The sequence below is a fragment of the Falco punctatus genome, assembly GCF_963210335.1.
Source record: "Falco punctatus genome assembly, chromosome: 2".
Lineage (NCBI taxonomy): Eukaryota > Metazoa > Chordata > Aves > Falconiformes > Falconidae > Falco > Falco punctatus.
Genome location: NC_137581.1, coordinates 82,649,549 through 82,668,907, shown reverse-complemented (window position 1 = coordinate 82,668,907; position 19,359 = coordinate 82,649,549). Strand labels below are relative to the sequence as shown.

Genomic DNA, 19,359 nt, shown 5'->3' with positions numbered 1-19,359 from the left:
GAAGTATTTCTAGATGATAATTTGTAAATGTCAGAAAGTAACTGTTTATTATATTGCAGGGTTGGTTAGTAGATCTTATCAACAAGTTTGGCACATTAAATGGATTTCAGATCTTGCATGATCGCTTCATGAGTGGATCGGCATTGAATGTTCAGATAATTGCAGCTCTCATCAAGTGAGTTTTTTTTAAAATAATAATTACATATTTGGAAAGGTTGGACTAAGAGCGCGAAACTTAGTCTTTTCTTGAAACACTTGCTCTCAATCATGTCTCTTAACTAGTTGTGTTTACCTTCAACATTTCATGTGCTTGTAAATAGACTTGAACTGCCTTGAATTAATTGCTCCTGCTATCCTAATATTACACAGCTACATATTATGGAATTTTGATCACTTTTTCCTTTATTTTTAGGCCATTTGGACAATGTTACGAATTTCTCACATTACATACAGTGAAGAAATATTTCCTTCCAATTATAGAAATGGTTCCACAATTTTTAGAAAATTTAACAGATGATGAACTGAAAAAAGAAGCAAAGAATGAAGCCAAAAATGATGCTCTGTCAATGATAATCAAATCTCTAAAGAACTTAGCTTCCAGAGTTCCAGGACAAGAAGAAACTGTAAAAAACTTAGAAATATTTAGGTTAAAAATGATACTTAGGTAAGATGCTACTCCTAATATGATATGCTACTGCAGACATTTTTTTTCACACATCTTACATTTATTTTCTCTTGCAGGTTGTTACAAATTTCTTCTTTCAATGGTAAAATGAATGCACTAAATGAAGTTAACAAAGTAATATCCAGTGTGTCATATTATACTCATCGGCATGGTAATCCTGAAGAGGAAGAGTGGCTTACAGCTGAAAGGATGGCAGTAAGTTCTTCTCTGCACTGAAATTCTTTGAATAAGTTGCTTCCTCCTTACTACTTTAACGGTAGGAGTAGCTGTATATTGTGGATCCTGCACATGCTACTAATTTCCATATCTGGTGTTGTAAACATTAGCTATCACATCATGGTAGTAAGTCATTTTAATAGTAGTCTTTCTGTGAAAAAATGCTGTATATTTGTTTCAAAGCTGCTGTTGAGAATTATTTTCAGTGCTGCCAAAAATGTGCTTTAAAAAGGGATCCTTGAATAGTATGGGTTTTATATAATGTTTAAAAAAACCCAACAAAATGAAATAAAACAACGTAAACCTTAGATAAAACAGGTGTGATTCATTTGAAACTTCAGTGCCACTGTACCTAAAAATTGAATGTTCATTTAAATAAGGATATGGTCTGGGTTCTATGCTTCAGGTAATTTTTTTCTCGTCAGAGTTCTAAGTGAATACTCTGCTTTCCACTTTTCAGAAGCTGGATTCTTTGGTACAGAAAGTTCTGCATACCACTTTCTTATTTATATAATATTTACATATTTTTGAATACTGTTTCATGCTTGAGTGCACGTGTAGGGAACTGTTAAAATGAGCATTTATAAAGTTAAAATAAGGACAATTTTCTCTTCATTTTTGTGAAATTTAATTTTGTTAAGTGATTTTTGCACTGTTCTGCCTCATCTTTGTGACTGGCTACCTGTTGTGAGGTTTATAATCTTGCAAAAGGACTGCTGACAAAAAAAGAATGGCTGCAGTTTGACTTTTTAAAGCTGTAGGAGGAAATAGGTCTGTCTTTTTACATACTCCCTATAGTTTGGCATCTCAGATCAGACCTCTGTTTTTAAATGAAAACTTCTAGATTTAAGTATTTCATGAGACTAGCTTGAATATTCTAAGTCTGTAATCAAGGACACTCTTGGAAGGTATGATGCTGTGTTATGTTTGTTTTCTTCTTCTGTGCTCAGAGCACACAGTGCTTTGTTTCAGTTGAAAAAAGAATTACATGATGCTAATCTGACTGTCAATGACACCACTGTAAAATGCATCTTCCTAAATATGACTTGAATATTTGCCTCTAATTTGATTAGAAGCATAAAAAACCCCCCCGATAAGTAGCAATACCTCAGTAATCTAGCCTGCTTATTTTTCAGTCCTTGCTTATGCCCTTTTTATGTGATAGGCTGTAGGTCTACCGGTAAAACTTAGAAGTGTCTTAAAACAGTTTGGTTTTGATATTTAATGATTGTGAATTGGAAGAAAAATATTTTCTTCCTTGAATAGAAGAGTTAACTGTTCTTCCCGTTGGCTTTTTATGTTTGAGTTGTTTGAATGTTTTTATGCTTTGAGTTCATGACTTTAATATGCTTGAAAAAATACTTTCTCTTAAGATATCCCAGTGACTAGTATATTGGATTATTTAAAATGCTGGGTGTTTTTTTTTAAAGAATAAATTAAATTTAGAGATAAATGTCTTCCTCTTGAGCATCATCTTTCTCACTTCACTCAATTAAAACATTATATGTAAAGTTATTAGTCTGTAACAGAGTTGAAATTTTTCTTTTTGGCTTTAATATCAGTGACAGCACTTCGAGTAATTTGAGATGGCACTACTCTTTCTTTTTATATTCAGGAGTGGATCCAGCAGAATAATATTTTATCAATTGTATTGAGAGATAGTCTTCATCAACCTCAGTATGTAGAGAAGTTAGAGAAGATTCTCCGTTTTGTCATCAAAGAGAAAGCCCTCACTTTGCAGGATCTTGACAACATTTGGGCTGCACAGGTAAAGAATTCAACTGCTTGTCTGCTGCTGCACAGGAGGGATCTTGTTGTATGTTATGTATTGAGAAGACAACTTGTGGTTCTTTTGCTTGGTGTTAGACAAAACTAAAGAAAAACTTGAAATCAAATGGCGTTCTTTTTGGGGGTCCTGGATTCCAGAATTGCCTTCTCAGATGTCTTCAGCAGAAGTGGTCTGCTACACATGTATGCAGAGTCTAAAGGGACAACTTGGAACATGGTGTAAAGATTATCCTTTTTAAGTAGTAATGAACCCTCAACATTGAGCAAAGTCTAGATTATGAAGGCATACGATACATGATGACTTAATATTTTAAAATGCACTAAGAATTTGTATTGCTAGTCCCAGTTCACTATGGTTGTATAAATTTTTCCTGGGCAGAGCACTGTTATTAATAAGGCTTATAATAGTGGTTGTTCTAGAAGTTGTTTAACATCAGATTCTTCCCTTTGTAATGATTGTTTTTGAAAAATTACAAGTTTTGTGATAACTGGCTTGTTTACTTAAATGATGAGTGAAGCTGGGCTTCCTAGCTCTGGGTTGCTGAAGAGACAAAATAATTGTTAATTATTGAATAGACAGAAAAGAAGAGGTTGTTTTAGGATAGAACCAAGCAGGAGTACGTATATCCTTGTTCATAAGGAACAGGTAGGGAAACTCTTAATTGTACAAGTAAGCCCTCAGGGCAGTCTTTCAAGTGTGGGAATGCTAAATGTTATTTCCAAGGTAGAGGGCTGTACTGGTTTTGGCAGGGATAGAGTTAAATTTCTTCATAGTAAGTTCTGTGGGGCTATGTAAGTAGCACAGAAGATTTACCTGTTAAACTCTTTATCTTAACCTGTGAGTTTTCACACTCCTACCCTTCTGATTCTCTCCTCCATTCCACTGTGGGGTGGAGAGAGAGAGCACAAGCAGCTGTGTGGTGCTAAGTTGCTATCTGGGGATGTATACTACAACAAGGGCAAATACAGGAATTGGGTAGTATTATATCTCTAGTTTATGTTTATGTTCTTAGGAAACTCTAACAGTTTGGCTTAAGTGGACTTATCCAGGTGTCCCTATTTTGGGGCATGGTATTTTCAGGTTACATTTGAAACACTTGAGACTGCAGGTGATGTAGTGGATGGTTGACTTGAGATCTCTGGTGTTTCAACTAATGTCATAATCCCTGCACTTCAATTTCAGAATGATAGTAACTGCAGGCTGAAACTCAAGAAAGTCTTAATTTTCTCATGATCCTTAAGTCCTGTTTAGAAAATTAAACTATGTATCAGAGCAGTACAGAGACTACTTGAATTAAGGTCTGTGATCGTACTGTTAGTTTTCAGCTTGTGGTCTGTAGACCTTTCCAGACTGTAAGAAGTCTGTGGGGCAAAAAAGACTTTGAGAAGTTAGCTTGCTGGTGGTAGGCCTCTATTAGCTATATTAGAGCCTCACTTTTTATTTAAAAAAAAATAATCTGAAATTTGGAGAAAAGTCTTCCAAGCAATTATATGACTTGCCTGGAAATGGGACGTACAGATCAGCTAGTTTAAGCCAAACTTTTTTGCTCTTCTAGAGAAGTGTGAGCAAGTGGTGCAACCCTTAAAAGATAGGGATAGTCCACCCCAACAGCTGAAATAAAAAATTGAAAATTTTTTTGGGGAATAAATCTCCCATGCCCTCAAATACCCAGGTTACTCTGCTTGCTTCTTACACTTTCAATTAGGTAGCTGTGGTGTGAACTTGCTGTAGTTTTGCCCTGTTTGGTGAGGTGTGTGGGGGGGTGGGGTGGGTTGTGTGAGTGAAAGTTGAATTCAGTAAGTCTTATTCAGGTGCATGGTTTCACTGTGGCTTTGGCCATGGAAGTAAAATGGACTAAAAGGTAGGAATACCAAAATCTGCTAATACAGAATAATTTTTACCAACTTCACTGCTTCCTGTGTTCAGTAGTTTTTAGAAGTTCTTATTACATGACTACTTCTAAGAGCAGCTGGAGCATGAAATTCAGTAGCAAGGAGTTGATTTACTGTGTGGCTTTATATAACAGGCAGGCTATTTTAGCTCTGGCTCAGTGCAGCAACAGTGTGGTTTTGCTTTCAGGTTAGTGCCGTTGTTGCCTGGGTTTACAGGGTGAGCATGCACAAATTTACAGTTGACAGTGTAGAAGTCCCCTGAGAATCTCAGTATACAAACAGAATAAAATTAAGATTATGAAAAGCAGTATAGACAGCTGCTTTTGCCTTTAGGAGGCAACAAAAGTTTTATTGACGTGTTTTTATGTCTTATAAAGCCAGCACTTACAATATCAAAGTATATTTGATTCAGGGAATAATGTTGCAAGTCTCTAAATGGAAGCATTAAGTTGCAGCTTGTTGAGTTGCAGGGAAAGATGCAGCTGGACAAGAAATAAAGTTGCAGAGACTAGTGTTGGAGTCTCATTACTTATGTTCTGGAGCATTTAACTAGAATTTTACAGGCTCTTCCCTGTTTCTGCAGAGCGAGCTGACAGGTCACACACCAGGTTTCTTACCTCCTCCTACTGTCTTGTACAGCTTCCTCATGTCTCTTAAAAACCTCCGACAACAGGATAGTTGTGTGCCTTATTCTTACTGTTCTTGCCCTGCTCCCCCAACCCCCCCGCAGCTGTGCATACTACTCTTATTTGTTGTATTCTAGATGCTCTTTTTGCCTTTTATGCTGCCAGGTTTTTTTCTTTCCAGAAAATGGTCTGGTAAGAGAAAAAAGTTAGTTCATGAGAATCAAGTGGAATAAGTGATTTAGTAATTCTGTGTCATAATCTGACCCGTAACATGAAAATGAATGTTACTACTTAAATTCACTTTTTTAAAAAGAAGAATTTATGGCATGCTATAAAGAATTTACAGCACAGCATGTAACAGAGTTGTTAATCTCTTTTTTGTTTTTAAGTGAACTACCAATGCAAGCTTTTAGAAGGAAATTAATTTCAAAAACTGCTCATGTATGCATTTTTAATACTGTACAAGATTAATTACATCAGAGTTTGTTTTCTAGGTATTTGTTTAGCATTCTTCATTTTACAATTACAGGAAATTTTTCTACAGTAAATCGGCTATCGATTCACATAGTCCAGAATTGGTTTTGAACGCAGATTTAAAATATAGTATGCATTTTCCAGCCAGGGCATGTAGGAAGGAAATTTTCTTTTCATCCAGAGTTAAAATTGAGAGCTGTTTTTTCCTTAGTAGTCTTCCTTAAGTGTCAAAATTGTGATATAGACCAAACTCTCACTTAAAATCATGCGTAGTATATAAATCAACATCTTGCCATTAGTTGTTTGATTGTTAGACTTCATAAATTCATAAGCTGCTGGACTTTAAACTGTTGTCTGTCAACAAGTTGTTTTAATAGAAAGCTTTCATTGTCCATGGATCTACTAGCACGAAGGAAGTACTTCAGCCTGAGAAACTATGTGGAAATACTAAAAACTGGTTTACAGCTTAAAACACCTCAATGAATTTCATCGAAGAAGTGGATTTCAAGCCCTTTCTTTAAAAAAAACAAAAACCTACATTAACTTAAAATACTGATTTGTAAGTTAAAATACCCTTTTTATCTGCTGTCCCAGCATTTGTTAAAAAAATAAATACTGTGACACTGCAGAGTTTATATGTTCTAAATAAATTCTTGTGTGCACACACAGAGAGAGCACGCTTAAATACTTAGATGTAGTAGAAGGGAGATCTAAATACTGTGACTTCCCAGTGAAGGAAGTATTCACTTTGCCATGTTGTTCCCTCAGCATCAACTTTTCTTGCTGGCCACCTCAAACTGTCTTATAAAAATGATGTAGGATGTCTTGCTGCTTGACTTAATATGGATTACTACGAATGTTGGTGGATTCTTTCTCTCTCCTTGACAGGCAGGAAAACATGAAGCCATTGTTAAAAATGTACATGATCTCCTTGCAAAATTAGCTTGGGATTTCTCTCCTGAACAGCTGGATCACCTGTTTGATTGTTTTAAGGTAACTATGCATGTTTTGACTATTCAGGAAATAGATTATGAAGTTGGGAAACAGACTTGTGACTCTTTCAGCATCTACTCTCCTTATTTTAGATACAGTTTACCTGTGTTAAGACTTCTTCCTGTGTAGCAGCAGTCTGTAATACTTAATTTTAGAAATGCTAGAATGTGCTATTGTTTAAAGCATTCATTGTAAGATATTTTTTTATGTACTTCCTGTCTAAAGCAAAGGCTAGTTACGTTGGTTTAGTTGACAGTTCTGTTTTCTGATTTAAATGCTTCTCAGTAATCAGCGTCTGTTGAGGTCTGTAGTACTAAAGTGACATTTGGCAATCCTACAAATTCTGAATTTTTCTAATAAAATAAGTCATTTATCTTAAATACCTCTTTGCATTTGTTCCAATGTACCAACTGTTTGTGATTTAGCAAATAATGTTTTTTTCCTAGCATTAGAAAAGTTTTCATCAAGTTTACTGGCCGTTGCTACTTTTGATCTTTAAGTAGAGGACATCAAGGATCAAGGACTGCTGTTCCCTGCTCCCCCAGCCTTCTCTTCATCATGTTGTAATTTCACTCTGGTTAACATAGATACAGAATGAAACAGTCTCAGGAAGATAAAGTTGAATGTTTATAAACATATCATGATATAACTGAAATCACAAACCAAATTTGTTTCTGAAAGTTTGTTATTCACTGGCTTTTAAGTGCGCTAACATTAACATTTGTAGCTTCCAATAGTGGTGCTGTCTGACTTGTTTTACTGTTTCACTTTTAGGAGGTGATCTGCTGTACTAGAAAATGCAAGCCAGCTTCGTAGACTCTGTTTTCTGTTTCTAGATAAATGTGTTATAGTCACATATTGTGTTACATGCAATTTGTGCTCTGATTAATGGTTGTCCTCTGGTTTGAATATGGGTCTAATGTTCTGTAATCCAGATAACTGACTAAATGCTGAAAAATTCTGTGTGTGAACTGTCTCAAGCTGTGTCTGACTTGGAGAGATGGATATGAAGTAATGTTGTATTAGAAGTGTACTCAGAAAAAGGTTAACTTAATGCAGAGGACATTTGTTTCAGTTAGATTCAGAAGCACAAGTGATATTAAAATTTTATTCATTGAGTGATTATAAGCTATTTAAGAAGCCTTTTAAGTATAAGCACAGGAGTTTTAAGGAAGCATTTGCAAGAAACAGCTGAGTCCACTATTTTGACTGTTGGTGAACTTCCCAATGGTAATGTTAACTTTTGCAAGCACATCTGTGATCTTTATTTAAATAAAGATCCTTTTTTTTTCCTTTAAGTATCCAGTTGAGTACACTTTAGTTGTGAACTCTAGAAGAGTTATTCAATTGTCTACCTTCTGTATTGATCAAATGTGCTGTCTATTTTTAATGAAAGAAATTAATGTGAAAGGTCTTTATATAGATGCAGTCCTTTATTGTTCCATCATTCATTAATGGCGCAGGTTATGTGTGGAATTAAGAAAAATGGTTTTCATATCAAACAATTTTATTTTTTTAGGCAAGTTGGACAAATGCAAGCAAGAAACAGCGTGAGAAACTACTTGAGCTGATTCGTCGTCTTGCAGAGGATGACAAGGACGGTGTGATGGCACACAAAGTGCTGAACCTTTTGTGGAATTTGGCTCATAGTGATGATGTACCAGTTGATATCATGGACCAGGCTCTTAGTGCCCATATTAAAATCTTAGATTATAGCTGTTCACAGGTGAGTAATCTGGTATGTTCCATTGTGAAATCAGTCTCTTGAGAGTTTCCTTCCATCCCCCGTGAAAAATTGAAGGGATTTGGTAATTTTAACAAGGTGTTCCTTACCATAGATTTTTATTACTTTTGTCAACATCCAGGTACTTTAAAAATGTATGGGACATATTTAAAATAACACAGTTCATGCTTTAATTAGAGTGAAATACATCAGTTTGCTTGTCTTGTTGCAGTTGGTGACATACTGTAATGATCACATTGGAGGAATTGGAAAAGAACCCTACCAAAGTGAATAGGGAGGAAGGAGAAGCAGCCCCTCTCCTCACTTTGCTTTTTTGTGAACTTGATTATGCTAATTTGTTTGTGTGGGGTTTTGTTGTTTGGTTTTTTTTTTCCCTAGCAAGTCCTCATAAGTCTTGTATAATACTAGAAAGGACCTAGCAAAGGACAGTGAAAACTATTACATGTTCTCCTTCCATAACCAAATTTCTTTGGAAGTCTGCCAGAATAATAATTCATTATGGTTAGAAATGAATCCGTTTTCTGTCTTGACAGCCACCAGCAGGTTTTGTTTGTTAGTTGTTAAGAAACAGTTTCTCATTGTTTCTTGATATTTTATGGCAGTTTACTCTTGAGTACAAGTGAGCAGAAATAGATGAAAGAAGGGAAAGAGCAAATTATTTACACTGATGATTCTGTCTAGCTAGAGGTTTTCTTAAGTACGTACTGAATTGCTTGAGTGCTTGAAGGCAGAGAAATTGTAACATACTGATAGCTTCTGCCAACACATAGTGCTGCTCAGATACTTTTATTATGCTTGTATGCTTCAGAACTCAATTGATCTAGTATTTATGTGGCTTTGTGTGTTCTGTTCTGTCTTGGAAGCAGGTAAAGTTAAGGGAATAATGATAGTTTCAGCAATACACTTGATCTTGATTATAAACACTTGTTCTTTAAGGATCGAGATACACAAAAGATCCAGTGGATAGATCGTTTTATAGAAGAGCTTCGCACAAATGACAAATGGGTAATTCCTGCACTGAAACAAATTAGAGAAATTTGCAGTTTGTTTGGTGAAGCACCACAAAACTTGAGGTAAGAATGGAATAAAAAAAAAGTTGAATGAGTTAGAATGAGGCAAATTTAAATTTTTTTTTTACAGGAGACAGGGAAAGCTTAGGTAAAATCATAACCTGTGTTTGAAGATGTTCTTGAGTTTGTTCTAATGTGTATAAATCGCCTTTAAAAATTCAGACACCAGGATCAGTAAGAGAGCATTGACTCTTTCCTCAGACAAGTTTTTATTAATTTTTGTAGTAGTACTCGGATTTGTGGAAAGTTTGGGTTTGTTTTTCTATTATCTGTGGACTTAGCTTACAAAGTATAAATATTTTACGTGCATATATATATATGTATGCACACACATACAGACACATAAACATACCCACCCATCCCTATTCTTTGATGTTAAATTTATACAGGTTGTCTAGTTTATATACTTAAAATCAAAGGTGACTTTTTTGTCTGGGAAAAATACTGATTCTGTCTTCCGAATGGAAGAGATTAAAAATGTGTTGGGTTTGTTTTGTTTTTTAAAGGAAGAAGAAAAGAAAAGCAATTGTCTGTTTGGCGTTGTTAAAATATACGTACTTGGCTTTATTATTTTAAATGTCTTTTCACTACAGAAATATCTGAGGTTCTGTGCCCCTAACAGTTTTTGTATCCACATCAGAATTTTTACAAACTCCAGAACAGTGTTGTTTCCATATTGGTGTCGCATACTTTTTATTTCTGTTTTAGTTCTTGTAAGCAGGCAAAGTATGCAAATCAATGTTGTTATTACAGTCTGCTTACAAGAAGGATGAAGGCTGGGAATGCTGAAGAAAACAAGCCTTCAGTTTTACACAATGCTGTCTCCTTATTGACACCGTTTTAAGGAGCCGTGATAATATTGCATTCCTGGCTTTTGGAGGCTTCTTTTATTCATTCAATTTGCAACATCTTTCTCAATTTTCATGACATGTTAATCCTTTACAGTTTCATGTAAGTAATTGAGGTTTTTCCAACAGTGTCACAAAGTTACCTGTTTATTAGCAATCAAGTCTGGTTTCTGTGTCTTGGAGTCCTTAACCTTTTTATATGCTGTAAGATCTAGGTGACCGTAGCTACCTGGTTTTCATGGTATTTGTTCAGATTGAATGCTTTTTAGCCCAATGCCTTAACAAAGAGGCTTCGCTTAAAGTAATTTTTGAAGCAGAGCTCATTGAAGGCACTGATTAGGTTTCTGCTCTGAATTAATCTTGGCAGGAACCTAAATTCTTTTGACTGTGGAAATTGAGGTTCCCTGTATGGTATACGTACAGTTAGGTGGCTTGAATATCTCTCTTTTTCTTTTTTCTTTTTTTGTCAGACCATTTCTTCCATTCCTCAGATTTCAAGGAAGTCTGTATTGCAGTATGTAGTAATATCTTGGTTTCATGCAGAATTTGAAAACACAGGTGGCAGGAAAGTAGAATTTGAATTAACGGTTTTAATCAAGAGGCTTACAAAGACCTCTTCTGGTGGAGATGCCTTTGTTTGCAAAATAGTCTTGAGTGTGCTTTTTTAGTCAGGTAGTATTACTGCCCAGGTGACTGGGAAACGTAGTTAGTGAAAAGATTAAGTTTGAAGTAATAGGTGACTTCCCAGTCCTCTGGTTTTCTGATAACTCTTGACGCTAATACAGTTTGGAAATTGTAATGTATGTATCTAATACCTGTTCTAATGGTATCTAATACCGTATCTGATGTAAAACTTGAATGTGTAATATCCTTCTAGAATGTGGATCAAAACTGCATCAAAACCAGATCAAAACAGATGTTTGTGACAGTGGCCTCAAAAACATTTCACAGAGCTTTCTATGTGCAACATTAATCCCATAATCTACATACTGCTATTTTTGAGGTGGTCCAGTTGATTTGCAGTGGCAATCAGAAGTTGGGTGCAGAACAAATAAGGCTGCTGATTCTTGGCAAAACAAGTATAAATTCTCTTACGCAACTGGCACTGTGGAGATCTTTCTGAGGAGAAGGATTTAATTGTTGCTAGTTTTTCCTGCAGTTGAGCAAAGTTGTGAATTGTTTGTACAGTTTCTTTGGCAAAATTCTACTTTCTGACCACAAAGCGATGTTAAAAGTTTTGGGAAGTTTAGCTTAATCAGAATTGTAACAGAATAAGAAAATAATTCTTATTTAGGTGAACGGAATCTTATAGGTACAAGGATACTTACAATATTAAGGAACAGTCAATTTTTATTACTCAACGTTCAGTGTACAGGTAATTAATAATCTTATTTTTCCTCTGTGTTGGCTGATGGAGGTAGAGTCAAGCACTTAAGTTTCACTTGTATCAAGCAGTAGCAGATTGGTCTCCTAAATTACTTGCCCAGAACTGAGAAGACCTGTAAGTGTTTAGGGTGTTGTTAGTGCTTTAAGGCAGCAACGGTGCTAGCTTCAAGTAACTTTTTAGCCTAAATAGTAGAATTTCATAAAATCATAGAATGGTTTGAGTTTGAAGGGACCTTAATGATCATCTAGTTCCACCCCCCTGCCATGGGCAGGGACACCTTCCACCAGACCAGGTTGTTGACAGCCCCATCCAGCCTGGCCTTGAACACTGCCAGGGATGGGGCACCCACAGCTTCTCCAAGTAACCTGTTTCAATGCCTCACCACCTTCACAGTAAAGAATTTTTTCCTAATATTTAATCAAAACCTACCCTCTTTTAATTTAAAACCCCTTGTCCTGTCACTACATGCCCTTGTACAAAGTCCCTCCCCAGCTTTCCTGTAGCCCCTTCAGGCACTGGGAGGCTGCTGTGAGGTGTCCCTGGAGCCCTGTCTTCTCCAGGCTGAACAACCCCACCTCTCTCAGGCTGTTGAATTTGCTGAATTTTTGTCACTGCTACTTGGACCTTCAATGTCTGTAGTAACGTATGTAGCGTTTGTTTCTCTAGTACAACTCTTAACTTCAAAAGCTGTTACATGTGCAGTATTACATTGGGTAAGTTATATGTGCAGATAAATAATCTTTTAAAATGCATTCAAATTAAGCTGTTTAGGCATTTGCCTTTGTCACTTTGCCCTAGCAAATCAGCATACATTCTAACTATGAAATGTCCTTTGTAGTATTTTGAGAGTACTTCAGCATCCATCTCAAAATGCTAATTTTTCTTTTTATACATTGGCTTTTGATACCCATTTAGTAGAAACACAATGAAAAGATGAATTTTGCTGTTAGCTTCAAATTTTCACACTTCTCAGTTATTACTGAAGGAATATGTCCCAATGGCATCATCATCATATACCCTAACCTCAGACACTTAAGGAATAATTCTGTAGCTGCATGTGGAGTTTGCTTTAATTCTGGAAAGCATGCTGGAAAGTCTTGTCAGATAAGCTTTTTTGTGTGCTCAAAGACAGTCCTCCTTGCCTTTGACTCCATGGTAGCAGATGATGAAAATAACATCTTAAATGTTGCTCACAAATACTGTGTTGCTCACAACTCAGGGCTCCTAACTTGAGTTATTACAATGACTGAACTTGTAGAAGTAGTTGCTAACCAATACGAACCCATGTGTCCAAAAATACTGTTTGTGCATGTGGTTGAGAAAGGAGAAAAATAAAAAAGTCTAATGCAGAAGATTTCAGTCTTCTGCCAATAAATCTTTTTTTGCTATACTTTGAGATTGATGCAAATACACATTACAAATATTTAACTATACACTCCAATAGCTTGATTCTGCAAAATACCCTGTCTTGCTTCAGCTTGTTCCTTTTAGTTGTTCCATGGTATGTATTTCCCAAATAGTCAGATGTTCTTATTTACTGTTATCCATTGTAAATGCATCTGTCAGTCTAGAGGTAACATCTTGGATAGCCACTGAAATAGAAACATCCAGTCTTTTGCTGGTTTTGCTGCTGGTTTATGTTGAACAAGGAGGGTTGGCGGAGATGGAATAAAGCATAATTGGAAAATTTCTCAAAACGTAAACAGAGGATGTTCTTTCAGGGTATATGAAGCCCTATGTTTTCTTCCTTCATGCTTCCATTCATCTTGTTTTCTCTCTGACAAATGTCTGGGTCTTTTTTAAACGTAATTTGTGTTTGAAGTGCCTCTTTCAAGCTGTTTTGGAAAGCTCTGCATATTATGAAACTCATTCTCCTGAAGACTTAGGTACTTAGCAGGCTGAAATCTGTTGGTTGCAGCTAACAATATTATTGGAAGGGTGTTGATGGCTTCTGTCTTTCAAACCCAGATTGGCAGTCATCTTTGGCCCAGTAAATCAAGTTACCTGTTGTTGTTACATTTACAGTGAAATGTGGTTATCACCTGCAAGATCCTTATCAGCTGTTGCTGGAACTGGGATTTCTTGCTTTTCCTACTGTTCTTAAAAAAATGTGGCAATGTTTGGAGTGTTTAGGTCATGTAGTATGGAGACCATGATTCCTGGGAAGGATTAGAATGTCTACCTGCAATCTGTTCAGCTAAATCTGTGGTCTACTTTCTGAAGTGTTGAAGGAAAGAACAGTTCTGAAACCGCAGTTAAGTTTCTTCAGGGCAGGCTATAGTGGCAATACAACGAGGAACACCTCTGGACGCATGCGCACCCGCACCCACAGGTGCACCCACATGGAGGAGCAGTGCAAGTTTGCATTGTTTATGCAGCAGAGATCAGTGCTCTGATCTACAGAAGTTGATGAGTTTTGAGCCTCTTTTGGGGACTAATAATCTCTGCAGATTCTATAATTTGATAGTGCTCATGTGGGTTTTGGACCCAAAATCTGTGGTTTGTTTTGGAGTTTACCTTTGTAATCTAAGTTTGTCTAGTATTGTTTAAGAGTAGCATTTTTGGTCAGATCTTGAGAATAGACTTAAATTATAATTAATTATGTATTTGAGGTATTTCTTCTGTGAAATTTTCTGGTTTTTCTTAGACTATCTGCTTGGCGTAACTATGATTTTTCATGTTTGTACCATTTTTTCGGATAGATATTGTTAGAAAAAACAGACAATGCAGACTTACGCAGGTTTAAGTATTAAAAAAATTGTCATGATTACTGGCTGGTGTTCTTTCACTTGTTTTGATACCATGGGCTTCTGTTTTGAAAATTGACCTAGTTTTATGTAGTATTTTCATATTCAATTTAGAAAAGAATATCAGATGAATGTGGGATAAACTGTTATGTGTATTATAGTTATACTACAGTTGAGGATCTCTGTCTTCACTATGCGATTTGTGGGCAGATATTTCTGTTGTTGTCTTGCTGCAGACACTCTCCCTGCAGCATACTGGGCTGCTCAGATTGCTTTGATATTTTTCATACGTACTGTAACCAAATAATACTAATAAATTAACTGGTAAGAACTGTCAATGTGTCAGAAGAAAAAAGAAAAAATACTGTCAGAGACTTAATATGCTTTCTGTTAGAGATCTTTTAAGAGAATTTGGAATTTGCATCAAAGTAGAGTTTCTTAAATTGATTTCTGAACTGTTCAGTGCAAGATTTCTCTGTTTTTCTTCTAATACTTGTATTTTAATTCCAGTCAAACTCAACGAAGTCCCCATGTGTTTTACCGACATGACTTAATCAATCAACTTCAGCACAATCATGCCCTAGTTACATTGGTTGCAGAAAATCTCTCCGCCTATATGGAAAGCATGAGGCAGTATGCTAAAGGTAAGTTTTGAAATAAAAATTGCCTCCTAAATAGAGTGTATAAAAACTCCAGTTGAAAAGAGAGTTCAAAGCAAATTCTCATTATGAAATGACTGCTGAATCTATTTGTTTAATTGTTGAGCATCTGTGGAGTTGATAGTCTTTGTGACGTCTGTCTGGGCAAGAAAAGCTGTAAACATTTTGTTTCATAATTGAAAATGACTTGGTTTACAGCAGAATATGGGGAGGTGGTGGCTTTTGTTTCTGTGGATTGATAAAAATCATCTTGCCCTACTTAGGCTAGGGTGGTTATTTTTGTGGAAAGTCCTAATAATAATCTTGGATTTTGACCCACTTTTAGTTTTGAGTTTTGTTAGATTCCTTTGAGAAGTTTTAAAATCTTACCTATTTGAAGCCAGTGTTTGGAATTTCTCTGTGAGAAAGACTTTAAACCACAGGGATAGTTTCTTTTTACCATGCAACTCCCATTGCTGTTCAGTTGCTTGCTTTCTGCATTTACCAGCAACATTTTGGCAGCCCATCATGTTAGTATTTATGTATTTCAAGCTAAACTCAACCTTTTGTTGATGAGTTTACACTTATTCTGGATTAGCTTTCTATCTACTGAGGTAGAAGTAGGGCAGTGAAGGAGAATGATCACCAGGAAACTCCTTGTTACACTGGACCACAGCACTTTATGTATTGAATTAAGCCAACAGAAGTGAGAGGAGGAGATTTACACCCCCACCACTCCATCTACTTCACTGACTGGCACTAGGGGTGGTTCTACCCAGCATCATAACATCCTACTAACCTTTCAGTTACCTCTCAAAAATCTTATCTTTTGTAAGAGTTCAGTGTAGATTGTTCAGAGAGGGCAGAATTTGCACATTGTAAAGTGTGTGTGTGTGTGTCTTCTAATACTTGGGTGAGTTGCCTAGACAGTTTTAATTTTGGAGTATTTTATAAGATACCCAAAACATGTCCTTGAAGACTTGCTTGAATAGTGATACCATGTGAAGATGATAGCTTCAGCCAGGTATGGCTCAATGAGAATGACATTTAAGCTATATCTGCATACTGCAGGTGTACTTTTCTATTCAGGAATATGTGAGAGGGGGTTACCCTGATTTAAGTTCCCTAATGTTAGCATTGCACTAATTAATGTTAAAACAATACTAAATGTTTTGTTCTGTTCTCAAGCCATACTGTCTTCAGCTTAGTCTTCTTCAGGAAGGTAGAATAGAAAACTATTTTTTCATGTAACTTGGTAAGTTGTTGGAATGGTCTTTAACTTTGCTGAAGTGATGCAAAAATACAATTGAATTTATAACAAACTTTGCGTCTTAACTATATGGATAGCTTAGAATCTATGGTTCTGTGATTCTCTGTTTCAGTTGGACTTTGGCCAGCTATGAAATCGGGGGTTTGGCCTCAGGGTTAGGAAGGAGATATAATCAACAACTATATTCTAATGCAGTGTTGTCTTTGTCCAAAAGTAGCCTACAAATACTACTAATATAAATGATCGTTCATTAATTTCAATTATTTTTGAACTTTGAAGCCAAAAGGTCAGTTTTTGACAATATTGTTTATGTATTAAATTGTTGATGACTTTGGCAGAAAAATTAGGCTGATGTCTTGCATGATTGATTCTTTTCTTGTGTCAGAAAATAGATCCTGTTGCCCTGCCCCTCTCCAATTATGACAACTCAGTAAAGCTGTAATATAAACATCTTCAGTGCAGTAGGAATTACAAGTGTGCCAAGAGTTTAAATTGAAACTAATTACGAAGCAATTAAATTGTGCTGTCTTGAGAGGAAGCTGCTGTAGAACCTTCTTTTCAACAGAGCACAAAACCACATGAACAATAGTGTGGATTTTTTTGAGATGTTCTATTAAATGATTAAGGGCAACCAGAAAATATCTCCTAATATTCCAGATACTGTAATACACAGTTCCTGTGCAGCTTCTCTTTCAGTTTCAGTTTTATATACTCAGTAGATCAAAACGTAGAAAAAGCATTGTGAAGTTTGCCTTGCATACCTTCCTGGAGGAGGAGAGGAGATGTCAGGGGCAAGGAAGGGAATAAGTGAAAGAAGCAAGATTATGATGATAGGAACAGAAAGAAAAAAACTGGACAGCTGTAGAATAAAGCCTAGCTGGAGAAGGTAAATGAGACAGAGTGAGAAAATTCAAGGCAAACATGCAGACAGCTCAGGTCAAGCAAATGCCATGGCAAAAAAAAAGTTACGCACAGATCTTATTGGCAGTTCATGCCACAATTACTGTGTAATTTGTGATTATTTTTTTGAAATAAAATGTTGAATCTGCCATATCTTTATTTTCCTTGAAGGCCTCCGTAGCTGTGTTCTGTGATGGAGAACAGTGTCCATATTCTCCTGTTATTTACTAATGCATATTCTTTTCTGTCATACTCCCTTCTGTATGTTTGCCTTTTTAAGGTTAAAAAAAGCCTAATTTGTTTCAGATTTTTTTCTGTAATCTATGACTTTTTTTTTCTACTGAACTCACCCTTTCCTCCTAACTCTTGGTAGCCAGTTCTCCTTTATCCACTGAAGTAATAAAAAAAAGTCTGTAGTGTCGATGAAATGTAATTATTTGTAGAAATTGTGCCAAATGATCTGCTATCTTCTATGTGTGTTTATTACTAAGTTTTCAGCCAGCCATTTTTTGATCTATAATTTCTCTGTTCGTTCTTCTCTTGTATGTAGAATTTTTAAGATCACACTTGGACTTACTGTGGGATGCACAGTATAGAAATAAATCGGGCAAATGTAGAAGGAAGCTGAGGTGGAGAATATTTAGGGAGACTGAATTTTTTTGTAGTTCAATGTTTTTCATAATTCTTAAGTATATACATATTTCCTTCAATACTTTAATTGTTCTATCATTGCAACTGTTGACATTTGTATCTGTGGATTAATCTCTATTCCCAGATAGTCCCCATAGTGAAAATAAAGAACCCCCCACCCCCAAAACCAAACAAAAAAACCAACCCAACCCATTCACTCAACAGCTAAAATAATCAGTTTTATCATTTCTTCTGCTAAACCCACAGCATATTTTTCACGTTTTCTACTTATATTACTTACATAATATTTTTTTCTGCTACTTACTTTTTTCTTCAGAATTTTTTTCACATTCCTTTTTTTGGTAATTGCTCATTTATGCTAATTTCATTAAGCTTAAATTTTTGAAAGATTTCTGGTGAATATAATGTAATATAATGAGGTCTCCTGTTCTGTAGACCTCATTAACTACTAGTCTTCTGTTTTCTGTTTTTTATAAGCTAATATACCATTTGCACTTGTATGCAGAGAGTAGTATTTGTGACAATTATTTTTTCTCTTAATTTTGAAACAGTGATGGTGCACTTCAGCCGTTAGACTTGTTTGTTTTGGTGTGGGTTTTTTCCCCTCTGATATAATAGGAGATACAGATTTTCAGTTCTGAAGGTAAATTTCGCTAAGAGTCTGTATTTTGTCATGTTAGTCTCCCACAACTGGGTCATCTTAGTTAAATGCAATCTGTTTACCTTTTCAAATAAGAAATACAGCATTAATTAGTTTATGCTGGAGCTGTCATAATGAACATGTGTCATGATGAAATATTACTAGTACAGTTCAAGGTAGTGTTAGTACAGATCTAGATTGTATCTCTTCAATACAAAAAGCAAAGCAAACACCAAACCAACCCACACCAAGTTCCTGAGACGCAAACAGCTGCTTGTTAAGCAAAATATGCTGGAACTTGATAAAATGCAGGTAAAAGTAAAAAGAAAGACTTCTTGACTGAATTTCACATTACTTTACTACTATTTCCAGCTTGTCAGTATTACGGGCATTTGTTTTTTGTACTTGGAAACTTGCAGTAAATAAAGTTGTCTTATGCTTTCCTCATCTAAGTGATGTCACGTATGCATCTACTTAGAAAAGTGTTACAGAACTAGAGTTGTGATTTCCTCTGGAGAGGAAAAAAGGGAAACTGAAATTCTGGAAAAGATACCTTGTAACAAAACTAAAGCATCCTCAGAAAAAACACTGGATAATCTGATTCATATGCTTGACATACTTTTATTCCAACTAACTTCAAACTGACAACTTTAAGGAAAAACTGATTCAAATAAGTAGGATGTTGGTTCTTAATTGTTCTGTAATGCTTTCATTGTACTGAATGATGAGCACATATATCTGCACGTGATTGTTGATTTGATGATACACCTCCAGGAGTCTTTGCCTATA

General features: G+C 35.8%; 1 protein-coding gene across 2 annotated transcripts in view; it reads left to right on the top strand.

Moving 5' to 3' along the window:
- Positions 1–19,359, top strand: part of USP9X (ubiquitin specific peptidase 9 X-linked) — a 106,282-nt gene that overhangs the window by 37,995 nt on the left and 48,928 nt on the right. For both annotated transcript variants that reach the window (XM_080374284.1, XM_080374283.1), the window contains exons 7-14: positions 60–175; positions 413–664; positions 742–880; positions 2,517–2,669; positions 6,571–6,675; positions 8,195–8,401; positions 9,356–9,492; positions 14,982–15,115. In XM_080374284.1, the coding sequence (XP_080230410.1) occupies positions 60–175; positions 413–664; positions 742–880; positions 2,517–2,669; positions 6,571–6,675; positions 8,195–8,401; positions 9,356–9,492; positions 14,982–15,115 (1,243 nt within the window). The remainder of the gene's footprint in view (positions 1–59; positions 176–412; positions 665–741; positions 881–2,516; positions 2,670–6,570; positions 6,676–8,194; positions 8,402–9,355; positions 9,493–14,981; positions 15,116–19,359) is intronic.